This window comes from Stegostoma tigrinum, chromosome 22 (assembly GCF_030684315.1).
Source record: "Stegostoma tigrinum isolate sSteTig4 chromosome 22, sSteTig4.hap1, whole genome shotgun sequence".
NCBI classification, from domain to species: Eukaryota; Metazoa; Chordata; class Chondrichthyes; order Orectolobiformes; family Stegostomatidae; genus Stegostoma; species Stegostoma tigrinum.
The window spans coordinates 14813484-14837141 of NC_081375.1; the positions used below are offsets into that span (position 1 = coordinate 14813484).

Here is a 23658-nt window from a genome sequence, read left to right on the forward strand (position 1 = left end):
TTGTGGAAAGTTGGAAAGCATTGAGGCATATGTCAACAAAAAGTCATTGAAATTTCTAGAATGGATCTTTTCTGTGTGTGTGTGTGTGTGTGTGTGTGTGTGTGTGTGTGTGTGTGTGTGTGTGTTTGTGTGTGTGTGTGTAGCGTTTGCACATTCTCCCCATATCTGCCGGGTTTCCTCCTAGTGCTCCTATGTCCTCCCACAGTTCGAAGATGTGCAGATTGGGTGAATTGACCTTGCTAAATTGCCCATAGTGTCCAAGATGTGCAGTCTAGGTGAATCATTTATGGGAAATGCTCAATTACAGGGATAGAGTTGGGTGGCGGGGTGGTGTGCAGTATGCTCTTCAGAGAGTCAGTGCAGACTCAATTAGTTGAATGGCCTGCTTCCCACACTATAGAGATTCTATGATACAGACTTTATCTGACCTTCAAAAGCATTTATAGACTCCTATGCTATGGATAAGGCTCTCAGCACTGGATTCAAGTAGCTTTCCAGAGAATGTGTTTCCCACATTTGTGAGTAATGTCCTGTTCTTCCACTCCATCCCTCAACAAAAATGGAATCTGTTGCAAACGGAAATGTGACTTTTGGATGTGCACCCCACCTTCACAATTCAAAGGTGCCCAGAGGTCTATGACTCTGTGAAAATCTGTCCCCATGTCTCTCGAAACTCATTGAAGATTACATATTGGTAACTTTTTACACAATTACTTCTTAAAAATTTTGGATGGTATACACTAGTTGAGGGAAGTATCTGAAGAATGATATCAGCGTGGGAACAGTAAATTTAAAAATAAAACTGCCATTCATGGTGGTCCACAAGTGATCACAGATTTTATTTACACACCTTCTTTAAATTGTAAATGTGAGTGGAAGTAGAATATGATTTTACCATTCAAGTACTACTTGATTCCCAATGTTTGCAATCACTCCATCAATCTCTTATTATTTATTGTCACAATGGTAGTAAAATGTGAATTCCATCATCTCATTTTAACACTTGAGACTTTCATGAACTGAAATGGTTTTAAAAAGGGAAAAACACTGACTTAAAATGACCACAGTAATCACCTGACCACAGCTCAGTCAAGCTTCATGAAAACAAGGTGAAAGAAACATAGACAATTTGAAACAAAATTAGCATTTCATCAAAAGGCATGAAACCAGCTGCTCATGACAGTTTGAAAAGGCCTATATCTCCTCGTATTTTGACTTACATTTTTAATAGCAATTTTTCCATGCTGGAGATGGATTTTTACTCACAATTAGCAAACCTAAAAAAGGATTATTTCACAGAGAAAATATACAAAAGAAGTTTGTAATCCAAGGAACTGCTTTTGCCAGACCAGTGAAAATGGAGTTATGACTGCAGAACTGAAATTTGAGAAGTTGTCTCTCTTGTTTCTCCTGAGGGAAAATGCTCAGTGAAAACACAAATCGGACAGAAACATCTCTATACAGCGACCTTAAAGGTAATTGCAATATCCACTACTGTTGTTATTTCAGAACTACTACTAATTAACTTTGGTCTCAGATTAAAACCTCATAGAACAAGGACATCGTAAGGACTTTAAAATTGTATGCTTTTTTTTGTACTGAACTCCTTTCTTTAGCTTTGTATCTATGTGTATCTTCTTGATGTCTGCGTTTTTGTTTTTAATCAGGTCAAGCAAGAAATACAATTCCTCCTTCTTTCACTCAAAAATAGCCTTGTGTTTGGCTCCTTACTGCTACAGTAAAACAGATTAACTACATTTTAGTTGGACAGATGTATAGCCGCTGGCTAAAAGGAATTTTAAATCTTTGCATGTTCAACTGAAGAGATGGGAAAAATTGCAGCCAATTGAACCATCCTCACCTCGCTACACTACATAATAAATTATGTCCCAGATTTGATTGTGAACCGATAAGTTGCTAAAAAAAAAGAGCCACTAGGATTTTATATCAATACTAAATATGTAAAAAAATCAATCTGGAAAACTTGGAATATCAGTAATCAGTGTGAATTAGAGCTTTGCACGTTAAGAGAACAGTTTACAAAACATGGAATTCCCTTCTTGTATGACAGGTTTGTACTTTGTTACATGCACTAGACATGACCTATGTCTTGGACATACTATTGCAGAGAATGGATTCATTTTATGGCTTTAATCAACGACTGGTAAATTGGCTTAATGATAATATGAAGATATAGGGAGTTATCAATCAGGTATTCTGAGGAATGTTTCTGGAAGTCAGCCTGGAGGAGAAAGTTACCTGTTTCGTCAGTACTTCGATGAAAATCATATATGTGTTTCACATATGACCTGTCATCCTTCTTCACTCTTACCAGGATTGTTTTCTGAAAACTGACTCCTGCAAAACTAATGCTGTTCGTAGCTGGAGTGATTATTATCCTCGGCCTACTTTCTTCAGGGTTGAATGCCTGGACAGCTCCATAGCTTGAATAAGAGTAAGAAGGCCTCAGGCTGACTGGCAGCCACCTTGGTGAAAACAGAGCATTCCAGGTCACCTTTTTGCTCGCATCATAATTACTAGGTGCCAGCTGAGTTTGGAAACTTGTGCTGCGATCATCTCGAGCTGGGTTATTGATCACCCATTGAGAACCCCAGGAACTTGACAAATAGTTTCTTGGTACAAATAGGCTACAATTGACATTAAAATATTTGGCAAACACTGGGGGATTAGTAGAATGAAACTGGAAAGCAAGGAAAAACAAGTTGTGGATTGAACTGTAATGTTCATTCATGACGGAGGACTGTTTCTGTATTTGGAACAGGCTTTGGGGGCTGATCATGGTGTAGCGGATTAATTTGAGAACAGTTTCTGCCACCAAAATATCAGGCTGTTTTTTTTTAATCCACTCTTCAACTCCATAGTAAATCTCCAGTTCGTTTTCCACAACCAGGTCAGAGCGTTGAAGCAATGAGATCATCAAGTCATCACTGATGGTTTGCCACTCTTTGCTGTGAATGACAGTAGACATGTTCCAAGCCAGAAAGCGCATGCACCTTTCCTGCAGATTTTTGTCTCCTATTCTGAGTGAATAGTGGTACCAGCTGACCACGTGCCCCCGAGGAGATGCACTGGCAAGTTGTTGGCTCATATATTCAATAATGCCCTGCTGTAGGGCAGTGACATGATACTTGCTGGCTAATTTATGTAGAGGGACAACTTGATTCAAAAGGATGGTTATTTTCCCACAGTACAAGTATCTGGAAAACAAAGCAGAGTTTTCACATAGCATGAGATAGCAGGAACTGCAGATGCCGGAGAATCTGAGATAACAAGGTATAGAGCCGAATGAACACAGCAGGCCAAGCTGCATCAGAGGAGCAGAAAGGCTGACGTTTTGCTGCTTGGCCTGCTGTGTTCATCCAGCTGTACACCTTGTTTTCACATAGCATGTTTTGTTTTTGTTTATTTTCACTGAATTGTATTGCCTGAAATAGAATTCTGTTTTAAGAAAAACAGTATTTTAATGTTTCTGTTAGTCTTTACACAATTAATATACACGTGAAGTGAAAAATAATTATTTTGATGAATAATTTCAATAGTCTGGCTTTCTGTCATAATTTCAATGCCGAAGGACTATAGTATAAAATTCATCACTGATCCTTTGGCTGTTTACTACAAGCAGAGAATTGACTGTACCCTAACAGCTGGTGTTTGGAAAACCCCATATTGAAGTGTCCAACATTAGATGTGATTCCATGATTGCTGAACAATCCTGATTTTGCTATGAATTATACTAACAACAAATTTAAGATCATCGGTCGAGGTCACAATATGGATTTCACACAAAGGATCCATCCTTTGCAAAGAGAAAAACAAGAAGTCCAAGAAATGCACCTTTTTCAACAAAGTCATGGAGGATGGTCATTCTCCATTGCATTCCCCGTGGCAATGCCTTGACCTATCAGATTTGATTTGCAAAAGATGGCAGTTAATTGTACCCTGGTGTATCCTTCATGCCAGTGCTCTACCAATCAGAGTCCACTTGTCAACTAAACAGTTTTAGAACATTACAGCACAGTACAGGCCCTTCGGCCCTCAATGTTGTGCCGACCTGTCATACCGATCTGAAGCCCATCTAACCTACACTATTCCATGCACATCCATATGCTCGTCCAATGACGACTTGTATAAATGAATGACTCTAAGGAAAGCGAATGGACCATAGCCAAGTTTGCAGATGACACAAAAATAGGTGGGATAGCAAGAGCTGAAGATGACACACAGGCTACTCAGCGATTGTAGACAGGTTCAAAGTGAGTGGGCAAAATACAGTATGGAAACAGGCTCTTTGCTCCAGACACTCCACATTGACCATGTTCCCAAACGAAACAAGTCCCACCCGTCTGTTACATCCCTCCAAACCTTTCCCATTCACAGACTTGTCTAAATGTCTGTTAAATGTTGCAACTGTGCCTGCATCCACCACTTTGCCTGGCAGTTCATTCCACACACGAATCACTGTGTATGTGTGTGTAAGGGATATCGTTTTTTAAATGTTACTCCTCTCACCTTAAAAATATGCCCCCTAGTTTTGAACTCCTCCACCACAGGGAAAAAAATCTTTGCTATTCACCTTATCTATGCCCCTCGTGATTTCATAAAAATCTATAAAGTCACCTCCTCAACCTCCTATGTTCCAGTGAAAGTAGTCCCAGCCTATCCCAACTCTGCTTAGAACTCAAATCCTCTGTTCCTGGCAACATCCTGGTAAATCTTTTCTGAATCCTCTCCAGTTTAATAATATCTGTGCTACAACAAGGCAACCAGGGCCATATACAGTAAAGCTGATGGTTCGCGCCTCGGCCCTTCATCAAATCTAGGCCTGAAACATCAACTTTCCTGCTCCTATCATGCTGCTTGGCCTGCTGTGTTCATCCAGCTCCACACCCCGTCATCTCAGCTTCTCCAGCATCTGCAGTTCCTATTATCCCCATATACGGTAATCCAGGTGAGGCCTCACCAACGTCCTGTACAAGCTCAACATGATGGCTTTATAAATTGTTGCTCCCTTTAGATTTGGTTTTCTTGCAGTTCTGTCCTGATGAATAATGTCAACCAAAAAGCTTTGACTGAATGTTTTTTTTTTAACTGTAGAATCCCTACAGTGCCGAAACAGGCCATTCAACGCAACAGGTCAACACCAGCCCTCCAAAGAGCATTCCACCAGACCCACTCCTCTACCCTACCTCTGTATATCCCATGGCTAACCCACCTAGCGTACACATGTCTGCACACTATGAACAATTTAGCGTGGCCAATCCACCTAACCTGTGCATCTCTGGACTGTGGGAGGAAACCCATGCAAACACGGGGAGAATGTGCAAACTCCGCACAGATGGTCACCCAAGGGTAGAATTGAACCCGGGTCCCTGTGAGGCTGCAATGATAACCACTGAGCCATCATGCCCTCACTCAATTTCTGTACCAGCAAGTGGCTATTAACTACATAATAAACTGTTCCAGTTTTCACTTTGCTAAATTTAGTGATTCACTTGAGGAAGCATTTATATTGTGAAGCTGTAATTGATTGAGCAAGTGTCTCATCTGAAAAAGCATGAAGTCAGTGGAGAGCTTTTGTGGCAGGGTGATAGTGTCCCTACCTCCGAGCCAGAAGGCCTGGGCTTCAAAACTCACCTGCTCAAGAGATGTTTAATAATATCTCTGAATGGGTGATTAGAAAATACCTGAAGTCAGTAAAAGGAGTTCTTGTTGTGTATTGGCAGTGTCCCTACCTCTGAGCCAGGAGGTGTGTAATAATATCTCCGAACAAGTTGATTAGGAAACAAAATGAGGTGAGTGGATTGGTGATGGGAGGCAGCATCGAAGGTGGGATAGGGATAAAAATCAATGGTTGGGAAGGGAAAGTATCCATTTTCTTTCAATGTAGGTTCAGCAGCAAAACACCTATTCCACATTCACCTTGTTATTGGGTCTTCCTGTCAGATAGTGTAATGTTACGCATAAGAGCTCAACAAATGTTTCATGGAATCTGGAGTTTCATTCAAAAATCCACAATTGGCCCTGAAACACCTTACGTCCCTATTTAAAGAAATTACTCCATATTTATTATTTTCAAGACGCATGCCCGATATCACAAGCGATGCACTTACAGCTAGGAAATTCTGCAAGCTTCCTGCCCACCATATCGTGAGCACTTAATACCCAAAATACAAGCATCAATCGCTCAATGTATTTATATGCATCTAACTTGCAAGGTTTCAGTCAGTTAGATCTGGCCAGTCTGAATTGCATGAGAACAACTACAGTAGATTAAGTGTTTGTTGATTGTGGTTTTATATTTCAGTACAGCATCTCAGGGGCACCACAGATGAGTTAACTACCTGAGCAACGTCTCAAAAAGAGCAGCACATTCAGCAGTTTCCCGTAAAATGAGTGTAGTAACAGTGTGATTCAGCAAGAGGTCCTCAAAGACATCGCTTTGCAGGACGAGCAGGAGATAATGAGTGTGGAACACTTTCACTTCATCTGAGTTCCCTGTGTAGACTTTCAACATGATGTCGCTCGAGTTGGAATTAAGCAGAAGGTCCTGGAGGTGATTAATTAGCATCGACGAATGATTGATTGTTGCCATGGAGTTTTCATTTAGATCTATTGTCTGAGCTGAGGAGGAAAGAACATCAATGGAAAACGAAATTATTTTCGAAAAACAAACAAATTCTGCAACTTTGATTTTATCATGTTGTTGTTTAATTCAAATTTTCATTAATGCGAGATGCAGGCCACAGACACAAACCAATAGGTGTATCTGTGAGTGGTCAATATGCAAAATTAGTCCGTTTGTCCTTTGATTTCGTCTAATAATTTCTGCTATTTACTAATGGAAGTTCCTTTGAGTTTTCCATCAGAAAAATGGAAAACATTAGTTCAATGTAAATTTCTACATATAACATTTTTTTAGCGCAGTAACATTCGATCATATTAACATCATTTGAGCCGCATGTTCTATTGGTCTGTTCATGCTGGCCTGACTTCAACCACCTAATTAATCATTTATTTTTAAAGAATTAAGTCTATATTGTGACAAGTTTTATCAGGTCCTGAGAGGATAAGCCATTACAGTTGGTTTTATGTTCTGGATGTACTTCTGAGCACAGAATTCAACTGATCTTATTGCACTTTCAGTGCATTAAACTACAAGAGGAAAACAAATTCATAAAAGGCACCGTATTGACTTTTTCACTTGGAAATTGGCTCAACCAAATTGAAAGATATCCTTCTTATAGATTTTACAGTTCTTTCGAAGAATATATTTGGCGGCTTTAAAACCAACTTCCATTAGGGAAACTAATAAAATGTGAGGCTGGATGAACACAGCAGGCCAAGCAGCATCTCAGGAGCACAAAAGCTGACGTTTCGGGCCTAGACCCTTCATCAGAGAGGGGGATGGGGGGAGGGAACTGGAATAAATAGGGAGAGAGGGGGAGGCGGACCGAAGATGGAGAGCAAAGAAGATAGGTGGAGAGGGTGTAGGTGGGGAGGTAGGGAGGGGATAGGTCAGTCCAGGGAAGACGGACAGGTCAAGGAGGTGGGATGAGGTTAGTAGGTAGCTGGGGGTGCGGCTGGGGGTGGGAGGAAGGGATGGGTGAGAGGAAGAACCGGTTAGGGAGGCAGAGACAGGTTGGACTGGTTTTGGGATGCAGTGGGTGGGGGGGAAGAGCTGGGCTGGTTGTGTGGTGCAGTGGGGGGAGGGGATGAACTGGGCTGGTTTAGGGATGCAGTGGGGGAAGGGGAGATTTTGAAACTGGTGAAGTCCACATTGATACCATATGGCTGCAGGGTTCCCAGGCGGAATATGAGTTGCTGTTCCTGCAACCTTCGGGTGGCATCATTGTGGCAGTGCAGGAGGCCCATGATGGACATGTCATCAAGAGAATGGGAGGGGGAGTGGAAATGGTTTGCGACTGGGAGGTGCAGTTGTTTGTTGCGAACTGAGCGGAGGTGTTCTGCAAAGCGGTCCCCAAGCCTCCGCTTGGTTTCCCCAATGTAGAGAAAGCCGCACCGGGTACAGTGGATGCAGTATACCACATTGGCAGATGTGCAGGTGAACCTCTGCTTAATGTGGAATGTCATCTTGGGGCCTGGGATGGGGGTGAGGGAGGAGGTGTGGGGACAAGTGTAGCATTTCCTGCGGTTGCAGGGGAAGGTGCCGGGTGTGGTGGGGTTGGAGGGCAGTGTGGAGCGAACAAGGGAGTCACGGAGAGAGTGGTCTCTCCGGAAAGCAGACAGGGGTGGGGATGGAAAAATGTCTTGGGTGGTGGGGTCGGATTGTAAATGGCGGAAGTGTCGGAGGATAATGCGTTGTATCCGGAGGTTGGTAGGGTGGTGTGTGAGAACGAAGGGGATCCTCTTGGGGCGGTTGTGGCGGGGGCGGGGTGTGAGGGATGTGTCGCGGGAAATGCGGGAGACGCGGTCAAGGGCGTTCTCAATCACCGTGGGGGGGAAGTTGCGGTCCTTAAAGAACTTAAAGAAGTTCTTTAAGGACCGCAACTTCCCCCCCACGGTGATTGAGAACGCCCTTGACCGCGTCTCCCGCATTTCCCGCGACACATCCCTCACACCCCGCCCCCGCCACAACCGCCCCAAGAGGATCCCCCTCGTTCTCACACACCACCCTACCAACCTCCGGATACAACGCATTATCCTCCGACACTTCCGCCATTTACAATCCGACCCCACCACCCAAGACATTTTTCCATCCCCACCCCTGTCTGCTTTCCGGAGAGACCACTCTCTCCGTGACTCCCTTGTTCGCTCCACACTGCCCTCCAACCCCACCACACCCGGCACCTTCCCCTGCAACCGCAGGAAATGCTACACTTGTCCCCACACCTCCTCCCTCACCCCCATCCCAGGCCCCAAGATGACATTCCACATTAAGCAGAGGTTCACCTGCACATCTGCCAATGTGGTATACTGCATCCACTGTACCCGGTGCGGCTTTCTCTACATTGGGGAAACCAAGCGGAGGCTTGGGGACCGCTTTGCAGAACACCTCCGCTCAGTTCGCAACAAACAACTGCACCTCCCAGTCGCAAACCATTTCCACTCCCCCTCCCATTCTCTTGATGACATGTCCATCATGGGCCTCCTGCACTGCCACAATGATGCCACCCGAAGGTTGCAGGAACAGCAACTCATATTCCGCCTGGGAACCCTGCAGCCATATGGTATCAATGTGGACTTCACCAGTTTCAAAATCTCCCCTTCCCCCACTGCATCCCTAAACCAGCCCAGTTCATCCCCTCCCCCCACTGCACCACACAACCAGCCCAGCTCTTCCCCCCCACCCACTGCATCCCAAAACCAGTCCAACCTGTCTCTGCCTCCCTAACCGGTTCTTCCTCTCACCCATCCCTTCCTCCCACCCCCAGCCGCACCCCCAGCTACCTACTAACCTCATCCCACCTCCTTGACCTGTCCGTCTTCCCTGGACTGACCTATCCCCTCCCTACCTCCCCACCTACACCCTCTCCACCTATCTTCTTTGCTCTCCATCTTCGGTCCGCCTCCCCCTCTCTCCCTATTTATTCCAGTTCCCTCCCCCCATCCCCCTCTCTGATGAAGGGTCTAGGCCCGAAACGTCAGCTTTTGTGCTCCTGAGATGCTGCTTGGCCTGCTGTGTTCATCCAGCCTCACATTTTATTATCTTGGAATCTCCAGCATCTGCAGTTCCCATTATCTCCATTAGGGAAACGTCAGCTTTTGTGCTCCTGAGATGCTGCTTGGCCTGCTGTGTTCATCCAGCCTCACATTTTATTATCTCTCTTCCATTAGGGGCAGCTTCTACTGAGGCTTCATGGGAGGCAAAGGCCAGTGGTATTATTTCTAAACTATTAATCCAGAAACCCAGGTAATGTTTTGGAGAGCTGGGTTTGAATCCTGCCGTGACAGATGGAATTTGAAATCAATTTTTTAAAACATTTGGGATTAAAAGTCTAATAATGACAGTGAATCTAATGCTGATTATTGGGAAAAACTCATCCAGTTCATTAGTATCCTTTAGGAATTTGGCCTATATGTGACTCCAGACCCCAGCAATGTGGTTGCTTCTTAACTGCCCTCTGGACAATTTGGGATGGACAATATGTACTGGTGCAGCCAGCAATGCCCAAGTCTCATCAATGAATTTTTAAAATGTGCAATTTAATCACATAAAACTGTCTGTAAAATGGCAGCAATTAAGGAATCTCATCCAAAGGCATGTAAAAGTTTGACAAAAGAGTTGGATTTCTATTTGAAGTATTCGTGCCTATGAATAAGGAGCAGAAGTATTTAAACATCACCTTCAATGAGATGGCAAGGGCTTGATTAGCCTTCTCTGTTTCAGGATTCTACCTTGAATATAGAAAATGGACTGGGGATATGAATTACAATTAATGAAATGTGAAAGTGCAGATTAGCTCTCCCAAGTTCAACTTGGCCTGAGGACTCTTGGAGGTAATATTGAACAAGAAAAAAAAGCACAATGTGTCTGGGAAAACGATGGCTTAATTCATCAAGGCAGCAAGTCAGTGAAAAGGTATTACATGTCATTGACGCTAAATTTAAATTTTATTTGGAGCTCACTTGTTAAATATTCATTGATCTGAAGGAATATCTTTGAATCTATGTAAGTCTGAGCAGTTGGGAATTTAAATAGCAAGTAGTTCAGCTCTTTCAGTCCTTTCTGACAGGATCTTTTAGCCATTGGGCTATTTCAGAAATTCTGGCTCATTTGTGCTCTTCTCACCGCACTGAGTGTTGAATCAGGAATATCATGCCGATTTGGATATCCAAGGAAACCTGTATGAATGCAGACCACAAACTTGAATAGCTTCAAGTGCATTTGTGCTGAAAACTGATTACACATCAGCCCACATTTAGCTGAGAAATGCCATTTACTCAAAACAACGTAGTGACTGGGATTTTGATTGTGATCACTAGCAGTGTGCTTGGCAACGTAGGTACTTAATAAACTGCAAGAAAAGAACAATTTAAATCCTTTTAACTTTTGAGATGCAAAATAGTAGTGTTTGGACTGACTTTCATGTGACTTGTTTCTCATTTCTTTGCTGCTCACACTTTGGCTTTCAATCCTTTTCCATCGGGTTAAAGAATCAACATTTTGTGTGGATTCTTCTCCCTAAGTGGGAGTTGGTGGGTTTGTCACCTTCCAGCCTTCCTCTTGGAGGGGGAGGATCACAGTCTATCTTTCTGTCCCACTGCCAATTGACACCCTTAAATGGCCAATCAAAGACCACTTAAGTGGCCTACTTTTCGCTGTGATCAGCTCAGCTGGTGGTGAATCTGTTGCCATGTGGCATTCGTCGTAGATGCTAGGCTAAGGAACTGGACATCAAGTAGACCTTGCCTAGTGGAAGCCAGTTCTTTGCCCTTGCTCCTCTGTCCCTATGAACCCCAATCCTAGAAGCACCATCACAAAGCTCCATTCCCGACGCTCAATGATTGTGCGGGTTCTATCAGAGCAGGGTCCACAGCCTTCTCTGCGGTGCTGTTGAGTGCAAGAGCTACGAGCATCTGCTTGGCTGACAGCTCTTAGTGGGAGGAATTTCTGCCCCAACCCTGGGGTCATAATTCCAGGGGAAGGCCTGTTGATAGCCTCACTGCTGTCTAATTGGAGTGTGGTTCGGTGGGCATTGACTAGGAGAGGCTGTGCAAGTCTCTGTTCAGCTCTCCAACTGGCAGGCAAGGCCATTGATGCCTCTCAACAAGATTATGACTTATCATGGTCACTAGTATCCTATTTATCATACCAATCAAAAGCATAATCTGGTGCGAGCAGCATTGCCCAGAACTCTGATCAATTCCTGAATGCAACACACTTTTAAGTTGGACTTACTTCTATATTATGCTTTTCCAGATCTATAAGCGGGCGAAAGTTCTGTTCTGTCTACTATCAGCGTCTGAGATAATCAAATTAGGAACTAGGACACAGAATCTGGTGGATGCATGGTGCAGAAGAACTTCTATGTGCAGCATATTTGTATAGTAAAAAAACGCTAAACAAAACATAGCAACAAGCATTACTTTATTAAGTGTTTATAAGAATGTTAATTAGAGATGTTTTTCAGGTATAAGCTTACACTTGTGAATTTGTTGAGGACACTTGGTTATGACATGCCTGTGTATTGGGTTGCTAGAGGAACCTTTAATTATTACTGGGGGGGTGGGGAGGAGCCTGGTCCTGACTCCTAAAACCCTTACTGCCACAGCCGCAGTAATATGTACACGAGGATTGTGCTGATGTGTGTTATTCGCCATACTGACACGTTAATAAATCCTTGCCTGCATCATTGTTTTAAATCTGATTTGTACCCACTGATTATCGGCTGTGCATTGTAAATAAAAAAAATTACTAAAGATATTCAGCATCGATGAAAAGGGAAACAAAATTATCATCTTAAATCGTTGGCTCCGATATTGGTAACAGGGAGGAGTTAAGGTGGGCTTTTAGCACTTTATAGCGTACAACATTCCTCTCTGACAAGATCCTGCCTTGAACCTGATCTGATTGATAGGTTTGACCTCCAGTTGGAGATGCAGTTTGCAGCAAGTTGTGGACAGAGGAATCCAATCTCTGATTTCAGGCTGGGGTCTGACCCCTCCCAAAGGGTTGGAGGTTACAGTTTGGATTGAGAAGATCCGTGCTGGGGGTGATCTAATTGGGAGATGTGTCGATATAATGGGAAGTAAGTAAAGTCATCGGGGGTTGGGAACTGAGGGGACAGCTAGAAAAATGAATCTTGGCCTACAGCAGTGCTGTGCAACACTCTCTGTTACTCTGGAGCTCAAGTAACCCAGGCAACAGCCTTCACCCTCTAAAGCAGTTTTAATACAAGTTTCCCAAACTTATTAGAATATTTAAATATCCCCAACCCTCTTCCTGGGGCTGGGTTGGATTTTCTGTCCCACACCTTCCTCTTCCATTAAAACAAAAGTAGGTGAAATTTGACCTAAATGTGTCCTGACCCCAAAACAGCTGTTTTTCAGGTGAAAACTCTTCCCAATGTCACTGTTTTTCTCTCCACTCGCATACTCTCTGCCTCACTATGTCCAGTGTTTTCTGTTTATATTTCAGATTTCTAACATTCACAGCCTTATCTTGTAGTTGATATGCTGTTCATCGTTGCCCATAAAACTTTCTAACTGTCAGGTACTGCAATGCACAACAGTAGTGCTCGACTTCAGTAATTACTCCAATATTCAGTGATCACTCCAACGTCTCCCAGAATTAGATACTTCTCCCAATTGGACACCTGACAACCTATCAATTTTCCCAAACCTAGATTAGAACCCCCATTCCTGGGGTGGACTCACTTCTAGCCCAGTAAGGCAATCGTCTGACTGTCACTCTGGGTCTCAGTTTATTCCAAATGGTCACTTTTGGGGAAGAGATACTGGAAGAGCTGCTATGACTTTTGTCGGCATCATTATAGTCCCTCACATTTTTTGCCCCTTTGGCATTCTTTTCCTCCTCAGTCAAAGGCGATGCCCACATTGTTGCATCCTCTGGCATTACTGTGATGCCAATGCTGTTGTTCTGTGCAGGAATTGCACTGTTGGTTTCTAATCGGGATCTGAATACTCCTGATGTTTTGCTGGAACCTACAGAAAATGAGGAACATTTTGAAAAGTGACCTCTGACTCCTGGCAGTAATATTCAAGGACTTACAAGGAAAGATGATGTAGGCTTGAGTTGAGAATTTATCCTTACAATTGAAAATTCATTACGGGGACACAAGAGTTTCATTTTTTCCTTTGGCTATCTTACAGTGAAACTGCATAGGGCTCATATGCAGAGGCCGAGTCAATTCTTTAATGGTAACAAAGTGTGAAGCTGGGTGAACACAACAGGCCAAGCAGCATCTCAGGAGCACAAAAGCTGACGTTTCGGGCCTAGACCATTCATCAGAGAGGGGGATGGGGTGAGGGTTCTGGAATAAATAGGGAGAGAGGGAGGCGGACCGAAGATGGAGAGAAAAGAAGATAGGTGGAGAGGAGAGTATAGGTGGAGAGGTAGGGAGGGGATAAGTCAGTCCAGGGAAGATGGACAGGTCAAGGAGGTGGGATGAGGTTAGTAGGTAGGAAATGGAGGTGCGGCTTGAGGTGGGAGTAAGAGATGGGTGTGGGGAAGAACAGGTTAGGGAGGCGGAGACAGGCTTGGCTGGTTTTGGGATGCAGTGGGTGGAGGGGGAGAGCTGGGCTGGTTGTGTGGTGCAGTGGGGGGAGGGGACAAACTGGGCTGGTTTAGGGATGCGGTGGGGGAAGGGGAGATTTTGAAACTGGTGAAGTCCACATTGATACCATTGGGCTGCAGGGTTCCCAAGTGGAATATGAGTTGCTGTTCCTGCAACCTTCGGGTGGCATCATTGTGGCACTGCAGGAAGCCCATGATGGACATGTCGTCTGAGGAATGGCAGGGGGAGTTAAAATGGTTTGCGACTGGGAGGTGCAGTTGTTTATTGTGAACCGAACGGAGGTGTTCTGCAAAGCGGTCCCCAAGCCTCCGCTTGGTTTCCCCAATGTAGAGGAAGCCACACCGGGTACAATGGATGCAGTATACCACATTGGCAGATGTGCAGGTGAACATCTGTTTAATGTGGAAAGTCATCTTCCTGGGCTGGGGGTGAGGAAGGAGGTGTGTGGGCAAGTGTAGCATTTCCTGCGGTTGCAGAAGTACCGCTTTGCAGAAGTATCCATTGTACCCAGTGTGGCTTCCTCTACATTGGGGAAACCAAGTGGAGGCTTGGGGACCGCTTTGCAGAACACCTCCGCTCAGTTCGCAACAAACAACTGCACCTCCCAGTCGCAGACCATTTTAACTTCCCCTGCCATTCCTCAGACGACATGTCCATCATGGGCCTCCTGCAGTGCCACAATGATGCCACCCAAAGGTTGCAGGAACAGCAACTCATATTTCGCTTGGGAACCCTGCAGCCCAATGGTATCAATGTGGACTTCACAAGCTTCAAAATCTCCCCTTCCCCCACTGCAACCCAAAACCAGCCCAGTTTGTTCCCTCCCCCCACTGCATCCCAAAACCAGCCCAACCTGTCTCCGCCTTCCTAACCTGTTCTTCCTCTCACCCATCCCTTCCTCCCACCTCAAGCCGCACCTCCATTTCCTACCTACTAACCTCATCTCACCTCCTTGACATGTCCGTCTTCCCTGGGCTGACCTATCCCCTCCCTACCTCCCCACCTATACTCTGCTCTCCACCTATCTTCTTTTCTCTCCATCTTCGGTCCGCCTCCCCCTCTCTCCCTATTTATTCCAGTTCCCTCACCCCATCCCCATCTCTGATGAAGGGTCTAGGCCCGAAACGTCAGCTTTTGTGCTCCTGAGATGCTGCTTGGCCTGCTGTGTTCATCCAGCTTCACACTTTGATATCTTGGATTCTCCAGCATCTGCATTTCCCATTATCACTGATTCAATTCTTTAGTGGATTGGGTTAAAGACTATGCATCTTATCTCATTTCACCCCAATTACAATTATGACCCTTTGAAGGTATCAACATTTATTGTAGTTCAGAACCATATCAACCAAACAGTCTCAATTGAAGGTGACATCAGATTAATATGTAGACTTACTTTCAAGAGTTCCAACTACTTCACCATATCCTTATCCAAATTTGATTCCTTCAGTCATCAATTGGGATGATAGCCCCTTATTCTGCTGCAACAGTTCATTCATGCCTGGACCAGCATCAGGACCTTGTCCTTGCCTATACATTTACATCAGATCACAGCTGCCATTCCATTGCATCCAAATTCCTTCCCAGTATTCTATCTGGCTTCCAAGCTTCCAGATTGGCAAGCTCTAATGGGTGCCTCTTGCTTGTCAAATCTTTTCTTTACTTCTTTATGTCTCAAGAAAAGTGAACTCTTGCATATTCAAATGAAACGTTTTAACAGTTTAACCTCCTTGGGTTGTCCTGACAGACACGTTTCTGACATCCAGTCATCTTCTTCCTACCGAACATTTTCAGTTCAAGTCACAGTTCTTACTCAATCCATTGTTAGTTTCTTTAAAGGATACACTTCAAAATAAGTGGAATCTGATTTTTGTAATGTATAATAAATGGATGAAGTGATCTCAATGCATAATCTGAAAGAGACCATTTCTCGAGATGGTTTTCAAACTTGAGTAGATATGCCCAACTTTCTTCGGCCACAGCAAATAAGATCACAATACAATAATGGGACAACCATCAGAAAGTCTTATGTAAACAAATAACCTTTAGCAGTTGGTACAAAAATTGTACATCCAAGTAAAAGAGAGTACGTAGCTAGAGTCGTTATTTCTGAAAGGCCATTCACATGAAATGTTAGCTCTGCTTTTCTCTACAGATACTTCCTGAACTGCTGCGATTTTCCAGCTTTTTTTCCGGTATCCAGACTATATACAACTTATATTTTTAAAACTGTGGCCATCTGATAGCCAAATACTGTTCTAGGTTCCATTGTGGTAATACTGATGTTGAACGCAGTAGAGGAAGAGGCTGTTCATGTTGTTTTTTTTGTTTCAAAGCAGATTAAAATTGATTACAGTACAAGACAGCCAGGTTGTCAATCTTTAGGACTGACAATTTAGAAGTGGGTGCTGCCAAGTTCTTCACAGAAGCAATTCCTGCATCTGTCATAAACGTTTTAGAAAATAGCAAGTGTAACATGGCTATTTGAGGGTAGAGCTATGTTAAAATGCAGCCATTAACTTATGTTAGAAATTGTGGCTAGTGTCAAGACTCTCAGGTAATAAGAGATAAAGGGCTAATACTTATTTTAGAGGCTGTCAGGATTGTCTAGAAAATCATACAATCCAATTTCATACAGTTCTTTGAATTGTTCTGAGGGTGTTAGGCTGAAATGTCTGGTTTTGAAACTCACTACATCCAATTTATTGTAAAGAACATTTAGAGTTGAGTTCCTCTGTTTCCCCTGAAATTTTGAAATTTCTTTAGTTTGAAAATTTCATACCAGATGAAAATTTTAGTGATATATCATAATTGGGAGATTAATATCTACTCTTGGATTGGCAATCTCATTGTATAAGAAGGCACATGTAAACACGAGAACAAATTTACTAAGTTAACCAACCCAAAACGTATTTGCAGTTTTTATCAGGAGTGACCTGATCCTTAGTTTTACCCAAATATAAATTAGCTACAGATCATATAAGATGTGCATATTGTCAGTTTTACAAACCCAAAACTTGATGATATGGTAGGAGCTTCTAAGCAGACAAAATGAAAAGAGTTATCCAACATTTTGAAACTTTAGTTCTGCAAAATTAAAACATTCCTGATTAATCATTATAATTGAATTCTGGGTGATCATTTTGATTCGATGAATTACTACATATTTAAGTAGCATTTTATCCATTGTCATAATTTTGATAATGGTTTTGAAACTTTAGAGCTTTCACTTTCTCAGGCACTCATAAAGTCTTTCAAACTTCCAACAATTTTTCACAACAAACAAATCAATGTTTCTGAGCTTGTTCCCAGAAAGAAAGTGTTGATTTAAATCCTATTTTGTTGTTGCAACAGTGAAACCATCTGCTGAACATTGCATTACATTGAATAAGGTTAGATGTACAATCCTCTTTATAGTACTCTACAAAGCAACAAAAGAATGAATCAGACTAGAGCAGAATATCTCCATATCGTCACCCTTACCTCCTTTAGTGATGGCACTCAATAAAATCAAAGTTGCAAAGGAAAGAAGATAGCCCATTTTGCTCAGACTTTTACTGTAGAACATTGTCACTGCAAGTTTCTTCCAATGCGCCGGCATAATAAAACCTTACACAGAATCCATCTGGATCACTGGATACTAAGTAGGGCACAGCTCCTTTTCAGCTGCCCCTCACTGAAATGGCTTCTTTTATTGGTGGAATCTGGCCTTTGCTGCCATGGCAACTGGTTCGATTCTGATATCTGTTCATCGTTCCCTTGTGCTGGATGAATCTGCACAAAGGAATGTGGAAGAGAGTTTAAAATATGAATACATTCACAGTGTACTGAAGTTCTAACTTTCTCTTCTTTCGAAGTTTGATGAATTAATAGGTGAGAAGAACAAAATGATAGGAGAAAAGTTGAATGTAAATTAGTAAAGAGGACAAGTTCTAGACATATATTTAAATATTCAGTTGGTGAAACAGGGGAATTGCTCCATCACTGGCTACTGTAGGCTGTGCACATCATTATCTATATTGACATTCCGGCAAATTTTCACATAAATTTGAAATGATTGACTGTTAAGATTTATTTAGTTAATAACATTTTGATTTCAATACATTACTATACAGCCTAATTAGCTCATTTTGACAGAGAATCATTCATCTGTGTGTACCTGATTTGCTTCATAGTTGACACGTATAATGTTCAAAGTACAGACACAATGGGCCAAGGGCCTCTTCCCAGGCTGCAAACTCTGTGACTCTACAAAGCTTTACATGTTTCTATTGTCAACATAATCTTACGTCAGTTCAGGTCGTTTGTTAGCATGCTTGAGAATAGCTGACCCACAGCTGTGTTGTCTACTTGAAGCACTTTGATCATTGCACTGATGTCAACCCAGGCACACGGTAAAATTTGGCTGCTAAAGGAAAACCAGAAACAAGGGATACCCAGAAACAGAGTGCCCTGGCAGAACTTGCATTGGCATATTAAAGCACCACATCAGAATAATTGGATACCACCATACCCATCAATACATCACAGGGCAAATCACTGCATTTGTCCAGCTCCAACCAGAGACTTGCAAGTCTGCACTCGCTGAAATTTCAGAAGAAGTCCCCAGTCTTCCATCCCCGTCTCTGCGTAACATTGAGCATTTATTTTCTTTTCAAAAAATGTTTAACTTTTTTTAAAAAACTGAAGGGTAAAGAATATAATGGTGGTCAATTTTTCTGCCTTGGCCCTTCGGAATGCACTAAATAAGAATCACAGGGAAGCATGGGAAAATTAAAGTCAGTGTTTCACAAATTCTGCAGGAGTAAAAAAGACAGCCTTTTGTCTTCAGAAGGGCGAGGCAGAAAATTGACGACCATAATACTCTCTGCCTTTTTGTTTTCTAAAAATAAAATAAACATTCGTTGAAAATAAAATGTTAAACATTATTTGGAATGTGGAGAAATGTAACATTCGCCAAGTGCACCATATCTCCCCGGCTAAACAATATGGTGCACTGATGCATTAGCCTGGTCCAATCTCACCCCTTTAACACAGGCATGTCTTCTGGAAGACTATTGGAGATAAACAGTCAGAGGCCTTTGAAGCTAAAAATAAGCGTGCAACTTTCCAATTGTCCACAGGACTGAGGGGTTCCCGGTATATCGTTCATCATTAAGGGGCACAATTGTAAATGGGTATTTGGTAAGTGCAAACTAAACGGGAGATTTAATTGAAATTTAAGAGAAGTGGGAGATCACAAATGCCCTCATCAGTTCAGACTCTACTTTGAGGTATCCCTCAGGTATCCTGGGGCAATGTAAAAGGACCTACTGTTACACTAATCTGCCTTTTATATCCTGATTGGAATAATAGAAATTCCTCAGAGTAAGCATTAGGGAAACAAGTCCTCTACAAGTTAGAATCCAAAGAATTTCTCCATCATTGCTTGTGTGGTCTTTACGCATCCCTTTATCCAGTGCTCGAAACCTGGAACAAGTGGGGAGAGCATCATGTTGCAAGCTCCAGCCATCGAGTCATCAACTTCAGTCGAGGTAGCTTCAACTTGCAGGACACCTATCTGTTGTTTCACTCTACAGCTAAATGCCAATAACAGCAGCGCAGCATTTCCAAGAGAAATCTGGAGCGGAAGATCACGGCTGGAAATTTGTGCCCTGCACGTAACTTGGTACCCAAACAAAACCAGGTGCAGTGATGTTGAATTTCATCCCCTTTGTGGCACATGTTAAGGAATATCAGCAGATACTTCAGCACCCATTAATATTTCACTTAATTGTAATTGCTTTTAGATTTTTTTGAACAGAATATCACAAAAACCCAACACTAAATAATGATCATAGAGAAGCTTTGGGAGATCAAATCAAGCATATAACTAATTTGGAAGGGGACGAAAAGACAGCTTTAATCCTGTCCTTTCTATCATCTTACTGTTCTGTCCATTAACATGATGTACTGGTGCCAGTATTTTCAACACTGAATTTGTAATTTGACCTTGAGGTCACACACTTATTGTTAGCTTTAAAGGCCTCTTGGTTGCTCATTTCCAACAGTAACCAGCAGGCCCTTTGGTCATTAAGCATGGTCCTTCTGCCAGAGGAAAAAGCTGTACAAAGAAGTGGAACCACACAAGGCTAATGGCACAATACACACCATGCAGCTTCACCATTAAACCAATGTTGATTTCTTCACATTGAGACATCAATGGGCCATGGATGACTACATGTGCACTCTTCCTGAGGCTGCTTGTCCATCAGCTCTAAGCAACTCTCTTCACCTCCATATACGCTGTAACATGCCTTTATTTATACCTGTCGCCCTATCCAAAACCTCATATTTCCCATGGCTAACCCACCTAATCGACACATCCCTGTGACCCAATGGGCAATTTAGTATGAACAATCCACCCAACCTGCACATCTTTGGACTGTGGGAGGAAACTGGAGCACCTGGTTTCTGGTGAGAGAACATATTCTAAACAGTTGATTTTTCCATGTGTTTTCACTCAAAAACATGTTTTTCCTTTATATAATGGTCATTGTTAAGAATATGAATTCATACAAAGTTTTGGAATTTTTTGGTAAGGATTGCTTTCGGAAATAATCCCAGTGATGAGATTAACCTGAGACACAGGCAAATGAGTAACGTTACAGGTGATAGTGTGTGGATACCACAACCTTGAACAAAAGACTGTTCTGAAAAAAGATGGAGCAAACAGTGGCATTCATTGTTAATGGAAAGACAACTGAAGCAGAATGACCAGCCTTCCTTTAAAGTCAACAGGGCCCCATACTTTTTGCTAACAAAGTGTGAAGCTGGATGAACACAGCAGGTCCAGCAGCATCTCAGGAGCACAAAAGCTGACGTTTCAGGCCTAGACCCTTCATCAGTCTGGAGGGAGGAGCGTAACTTCTTCAGGTTAGGCATTCCTGGAAGAGGCTTCGCAGTGAGGTTAAAATTGTGATCAGAGATAATGGGAACTGCAGATGCTGGAGAATCCAACATAACAAAGTGTGAAGCTGGATGAACACAGCAGGCCAAGCAACATCTCAGGAGCACAAAAGATGATGAAGGGTCTAGGCCTGAAACATCAGCTTTTGTGCTCCTGAGATGCTGCTTGGCCTGCTGTGTTCATCCAGCTTCACACTTTGTTATCTTGGATTCTCCAGTATCTGCAGTTCCCAAACTTTTTGGTGTTCAAATAGTGTATGATTGGTAATGGGACACCTTAACTTGGTAATGACTGAGCAATGATCCTGATAAAGATTGTGGGTAATGTTAAGCCACTTGTTTACTTAGCATAACTTGAGATTTCTGTTCAAGTTTCTTTGGAACAAGTTAAAATTGAACTAATGAAGCATGTGATTAGATTCCTTGGTTATCTTAAATGACCTGTTTGTAGTTGGTTGATAACATGCATTTATTTTTGTGCCAGTAACAGCATATGGATTCCTGATTACATTAATAATTATGAAGCTGGTTTATGATGATACCAATCAAGTAACCCTACACATGAATCACAAAATAATAAAAGTCAGTGCAGATACAGCAGAATTTCCACATTACTTCCACTTACGTTGCAACGATAAAAAGCAAGGAAGTGGAGTTCTATAGGAATTTGTGCCGGGACAGTCGTTCCATATAATACAATTCCAGCTTTGTACTCAGAAATATAACTTGAAAGTTTGCAAAATACCAAATCTGGAGGCAATAATTAGTACAGAGAAGGACAAAATAGAAGAAGACATCATCAAACTCGCAGAACAGTTCTATAATTGGCAAATTAGCTTCAATTTTGAAAAGAATGAGGTGGTACATTTTAGCAGGAAGATTAAGGAAGCCACATATACCTTAGAAAACAAAAACAAGTGTCTAAATAGAGAAACAGAAGAATCTGGGTATACAGATGCACAAATCATTAAAAATACTGCTGTCCGTTGGTAAGATCATTAAAAACAAAATCAAACATAACACAGGGATCACTTCTAGCAGGATATAATTTTAAAAGTAACAAAGTTATATTAAATTTGTTTAGAAGATTAGTTAGGTTACACCATCCTGGTCTTCAAAGCATACAAAAAGAATATAGAAGCATTGAAGTATAACTAAGACAAGGGACTGGCTAAAGTGTTTTATGATTATGAAAGGGGTAGGTCACTATGAAAGTGTAAAGTAGAGAAAATGTTTTCAGTAGCAATGAAGGCCAGAATTAGGAGCCATAACTATGAGTTTGTCACTAATAAATCCAATAGGAAATGAAAAATGTTGTTAGAATAGTATTTTTTAATTAGGATTTTCTGAAACCCAACAATTCCATAAACATCTCTTAAAGTTCCATGGAGTTTTGAGGTCATTTGTGAATGGTACCAAATCTTTTATTATCACAATATATTGTTCTTCACTAAATGCTAAATAATCATTAAATTTGTTTGCATTTTAATTCATTTATGCAAAAATGTGCTACTTTGTTTTAATTTTTGTATGTATGCATATGCTGAGAAAAGGGTGTTAGCTCAGTTGGCTGGGCTGCAGGTCTGCAATGCAGAGTAATACCAACAGCACAAGTTCAAATCTCACACTAGCTGAGGCTACCATGACTATCTCAACTTCACCCCTCATATGAGATCTGAAGACCCTCAGGCTAAAGCACCACCAATCATCTCTGTCAAAAAAGAGAACAGCTCTAAGGTTCAATTGGACTATGGTAATTTATATGCGATGACAGGGACATTTTGGAATGCACAGAATTTCAGAACACATTGTTCAGTTCCTTTACCCAATACTTTTCAGTTTATTTTTGATTATGATGTAGAAATTTCTCCGACTAGATAATTGAGGAACAGTAGTGTAAATACATCAAAGAGGAAGCTAGATTAGCATGAGGGAGAAAAAATCAGACATAGATATCAGGCAATATATTTATGGGGGATGGATGAATGATGGTAAATGCTCATGTATCTATACTGACATGATCTGATGAGCTGAATGAGCTGTGTAATTAATGCTTCACTGTACAATTAAATTCAGCTCGTGGATAACTAACAGATTTGGAAGTTTAGAGGTACATTCCAATATGAGAATTACTGAATGAATTACCTGGGAAGGAGATTGGGCTAGGTCAGGTGGAAGGGTGGAAAAAAACGTTCATAAAATCATGAAGGGCATTGATATGGTGCATAGTCATGGCCTTTTCCCCAGGCTCCCAGAGTCCAAAACTAGAGGGGCATTGGTTTAAGGTGAGAGGGGAAAGATTTAAAAGGGACTTAAGGGGCAACATCTTCATGCAGAGGGTGGTGCATGTATGGAATCAGCTACCAGAGGAAGTGGTGGAGGCTGGTACAATTATAACATTTAAAGGAGATCTGGATGGGTATTTAAATGGAAGGGGTTTAGAGGGATTTAGGCCAAATGCTGTCACATGGGA

General features: G+C 42.2%; 1 protein-coding gene across 3 annotated transcripts in view; it reads right to left on the minus strand.

Annotated features, from left to right (window-relative positions):
* Window positions 1-520: 520 nt before the first annotated feature.
* The window catches only part of btbd17b (BTB (POZ) domain containing 17b), a 134438-nt gene continuing 111300 nt past the window's right edge, over window positions 521-23658 (minus strand). For 2 of the 3 annotated variants that reach the window (XM_048555553.2, XM_048555552.2), the window contains exons 2-4: window positions 17721-18011; window positions 6363-6642; window positions 526-3218 (exon numbers count right to left, since the gene is read on the minus strand). In XM_048555553.2, coding sequence (XP_048411510.1) covers window positions 2138-3218; window positions 6363-6642; window positions 17721-17838 — 1479 coding nt within the window. In that variant the 5' untranslated portion in view covers window positions 17839-18011 and the 3' untranslated portion in view covers window positions 526-2137. Of the gene's footprint in view, window positions 3219-6362; window positions 6643-13359; window positions 13648-17720; window positions 18012-23658 lie in introns of all 3 variants that reach the window. The other variant, XM_059653667.1, reaches the window with a different exon arrangement.